We start from the raw sequence: 3,456 nt of genomic DNA, 5'->3' as shown, positions 1-3,456 counted from the left end.
AAACGCGAAGATGCATTGCCAGGATCTCAGAGGGCACTCAATGCAGCTACATCTGCATCCTTTGACTTTGACTTGATAATGACATTATAAATGCGCAACGTGAACATGATTAAACGCCCGATAACAGTGAAGCCCTGCGCCATTTCGACTCGCACATTTTGTGAGGTCAGAAGAAGAGCGAAAGAAGAAAAGCATAAACTGCAAAGCTGAAAGCAATCCACGTTTGCTTCTCTATTAAAAATGAATTATATACAAAGTATGAAAAAATTGTATCGAGGTTACGTATTAAGCCATAAATTTGCCAACCAAACTGACTTTATGGCACAAGCTAGCAAACGGTGAGGGGGAGGTGGGCAAGAACAGGCAACAGGTGCAGCGCGTGCCTCGGGCGTCGGCTACAAATACTTCTGATTCCGGCTATGCTTCTGGTTTCCGGGAGGCACTGACTGTCCAGAGGCTGGCCCTTGTCTGTTGTTTAATGCATGGCCCTTCACATGACTCGCCCCAAACAATAAATCACACAAAAATGTTGTGCCCTTCGTTTATCTTTTTTTGCATTAAAATTTACAACCTACTAAACAAGCCAAAGCAACCAAAACTTGACGGGTGCACGCGCAAGTTTCCCTATATGAATAATTATGCATAATTTTAACATTTATCTTTCCATGGAGTAACTGTGAAACTTTAAGTCGGCAGTGGACTGGCCGGGGCAATAGCGAAACAGGCTTCCTCGAGCCGACATGCCTAATTAAGCCGGCTTGGGTAAAACCAATTAGACAAATCAGCTGCTGAGCATCAGTTGCCGTTGTTAGACAATTATTATAGACGTCGGCAAGGCAGGGAGAAGGCGGGGCGGCAGAACGGTTGGGTGGTTGGACTGCTGAATGGCTTGTGCCAAGGACCTTTGCTTTAATCAATTGTGCGATGTTGAGTTATTAGCATTGCAGGCTTCCGAGAAAATGTTGTTGGCTTCTCTTTACATTCATGAAGTGTCACTTAGTGTTTCCGAATACAGTCTTGTGGCCTTTGAACCTCGAACAGACCTAGAGGCGTAACCGTCGATACTGCCAGCTCAGGCAGTCAAGCGTTAAAATCGACAGCTAATAAGATAGCAACAACATCAGCATAGATTGTGGCACCACTTCGCTGGTAACTTACAAACTTAATTTGTCTGCGGTGGCACATTTTGCTTTCCAAATATTTGCGGCAAATTATGAGTATGATTAGTGATTAAAACATTAAACACTTTGCAATCAACTATCTCATCAAATAACTTAGATATACTTGATTGACTGCTGCATACGAAAAGCTACTTAGTTGAATGATACTCACAACTAAGATACGTTGCTACAATTAACATTAAAGCGAATATGTTCATGCTTTCATAATTGAAATTCATATCCATAATAATATACATAAGCTCATATATATGAATTTGTAATATAATTTTCCCACATTATAGACACGAATAGTTTAAGTAAGCTTTAAGCTGCTATAACTGTTATTCAAAGTCAACTTTCTTGCCGACAACAGCATTTGCCAAATGAGATGGCAGGAAATGATTGTACTATTAGCTTAATCAGCTACTAAAACAGACTTGTGAATTAGTAAATAATAAACAACTGACAACTGCTTTTGAACACACTTCATGTCAGCGTAGTTCGCCTATAAAACAGCTAAGCGAGAAGTGGTTTAGTCACTGTTCCATTTAGTAACTGAAGCAAAATGAATGTGTTAATTTTGTTCCCAGCATTGCTTTGTGCAATGTACTTTCTTCTGGCAGTTGCTCAGGAGGAGATAGCGACAGGACCCAATAATCCCTATTGCCTGCCTCAACTCTGTCCTCGGGCTAAGCGTCATATTGCCTGTGAGAAGCCGCCAGCGGTAAGCGTTGACTCTAAGTACTGCTCATAAGTTACTTATGTATACTCGACTGCATTGTAGGACGTGAACAAAGCGTGCAATATTCAGAAGAGCGAGTCAGTGAATCTCACCAAATACGTTGACAATATTCTCAAGGCGCACAACGAGTATCGTCAGCGCTTAGGCAATGGCCGGAATATGACTCTGCCAAGAGCCGCGCGCATGGTTGTGATGCAGTGGAGCGAGGAGTTGGCCACGTTGGCTAGCTACAATGTACGCATGTGCAAGGCAAAGCACGACGATTGCCACAACACGGCCAACTTCAAGAACTCTGGCCAAAACATCATTGTAAGTATGATCAAGTTTGATTTAGGATTGATAAGAAATTGTTGATTTGCTCAGATGTTCAACATGACTCGTCTGGTGGAAGATGACTTGATGGAGAAGATGTATCCCCAGCTAATCACCATCGGCGCTCGCACTTGGTGGTCGGAGCACCTCAACAGCAGTCGCATGATGACAGCTGCAGATGTGGAACACAACCCATGCTCCGCTATAAAGCCCTACCAACATCAGTAAGTGTCCAGCAGCTTCTTTTGAATTAGCTTCTTAATTCGTTCAACCATTGCGACAGATCGTTTCGCCACTTTGCGGTGATGGCCATCGAAAATAATACGCATGTTGGCTGCGCCGGGCTGCGATATGAGTCGAAAGATATATCGTATTTCAAGCTGACCTGCAACTATGCCGAGAATTATATCTGTGGTCGGCCGATCTATCATTTCCGCGCCGTGGGTTGCACCACTGGGGCCAACGCACAATACAAAGCCCTCTGCTCCAAAAAGGAAATATTTGCCTAAATGCCTTACTGCCTAAATAGCCCTAGAGCTAGATATAACAATATATGTAGCCCTACAACGAACCGCAAATAAATTTAAATGAGCATCCGCTTGCTGTGTCGGATTGTGAAATTAACGCCATCCCTATTTATGCCATTTGAATGGCTATTGCTATGGCTATGGCGCGGCACGCGCCTTTCATTCGCAATAGATAAATTCCGCATAGCAACAGCCGCTGCGATGGTCTCTCTGCAAAACGAAATCATTACGCATGCAAAATTCGAATGGCGCAGCATCAAAATGGAATTTCTGCAAATTTCCTGCCTATTGCAGTAAACTTAGCACGACGCACATTTGCCGGAGATACCCTAGAATGATGGCTGGCTGGTGGGTTGGGCGCGGGCTTTGGTGTGCCTAGCAGGAAGCGAGAAATTGTCGCTGTTACCTGGACAAAAGCGTTCCCACACTCAATACTATCTCAATCAATAGGAAGAGCGAATTTATGATTACATAATTGTGTGCAATTCCTAACGATTTGCATTATAGAAGGGCTCATATAGCTATTTAAAAGAAGTAAGCGTGCTCGAGTCGAGACTGCTCGACTGTTACATAGCTTGAAGCCTGCGATGGCTGATATTTCTGTCATACGCTTCTTCTGAGCATAATGATTAGATACTGGCTGCGCTTGGGTTGAAGTTTGAACTTTTCTATGGGAAATTAATTCTGAGGAAACAAATTCTAATGCACAAGTCAT

General features: G+C 43.2%; 1 protein-coding gene across 1 annotated transcript; it reads left to right on the top strand.

The window, feature by feature from the left end:
* The first annotated feature begins 1,712 nt into the window (after nt 1–1,712).
* On the top strand, nt 1,713–2,838 carry LOC111597553 (venom allergen 5-like). Its single transcript, XM_023312349.2, has 4 exons — nt 1,713–1,884; nt 1,945–2,211; nt 2,266–2,438; nt 2,498–2,838. The coding sequence occupies exons 1-4, from the start codon at nt 1,726–1,728 to the stop codon at nt 2,721–2,723; spliced, it is 825 nt and encodes a 274-aa protein (XP_023168117.1). The 5' UTR covers nt 1,713–1,725; the 3' UTR covers nt 2,724–2,838.
* Nucleotides 2,839–3,456: the final 618 nt, after the last annotated feature.

Source organism: Drosophila hydei, unplaced genomic scaffold (genome assembly GCF_003285905.1).
Source record: "Drosophila hydei strain 15085-1641.00,03,60 unplaced genomic scaffold, DhydRS2 tig00000001-arrow-pilon, whole genome shotgun sequence".
NCBI classification, from domain to species: Eukaryota; Metazoa; Arthropoda; class Insecta; order Diptera; family Drosophilidae; genus Drosophila; species Drosophila hydei.
The sequence above is the reverse complement of the archived record's forward strand: the minus strand, read 5'-3'. Positions and strand labels throughout refer to the sequence as shown.

Coding starts and splice junctions, on each gene's coding strand:
- LOC111597553 (XM_023312349.2), top strand. CDS start 1,726: ATGAATGTGTTAATTTTGTTCCCAGCATTGCTTTGTGCAATGTACTTT. Junction 2,212..2,265: donor ACTCTGGCCAAAACATCATT/GTAAGTATGATC, acceptor TGATTTGCTCAG/ATGTTCAACATGACTCGTCT. Junction 2,439..2,497: donor ATAAAGCCCTACCAACATCA/GTAAGTGTCCAG, acceptor CCATTGCGACAG/ATCGTTTCGCCACTTTGCGG.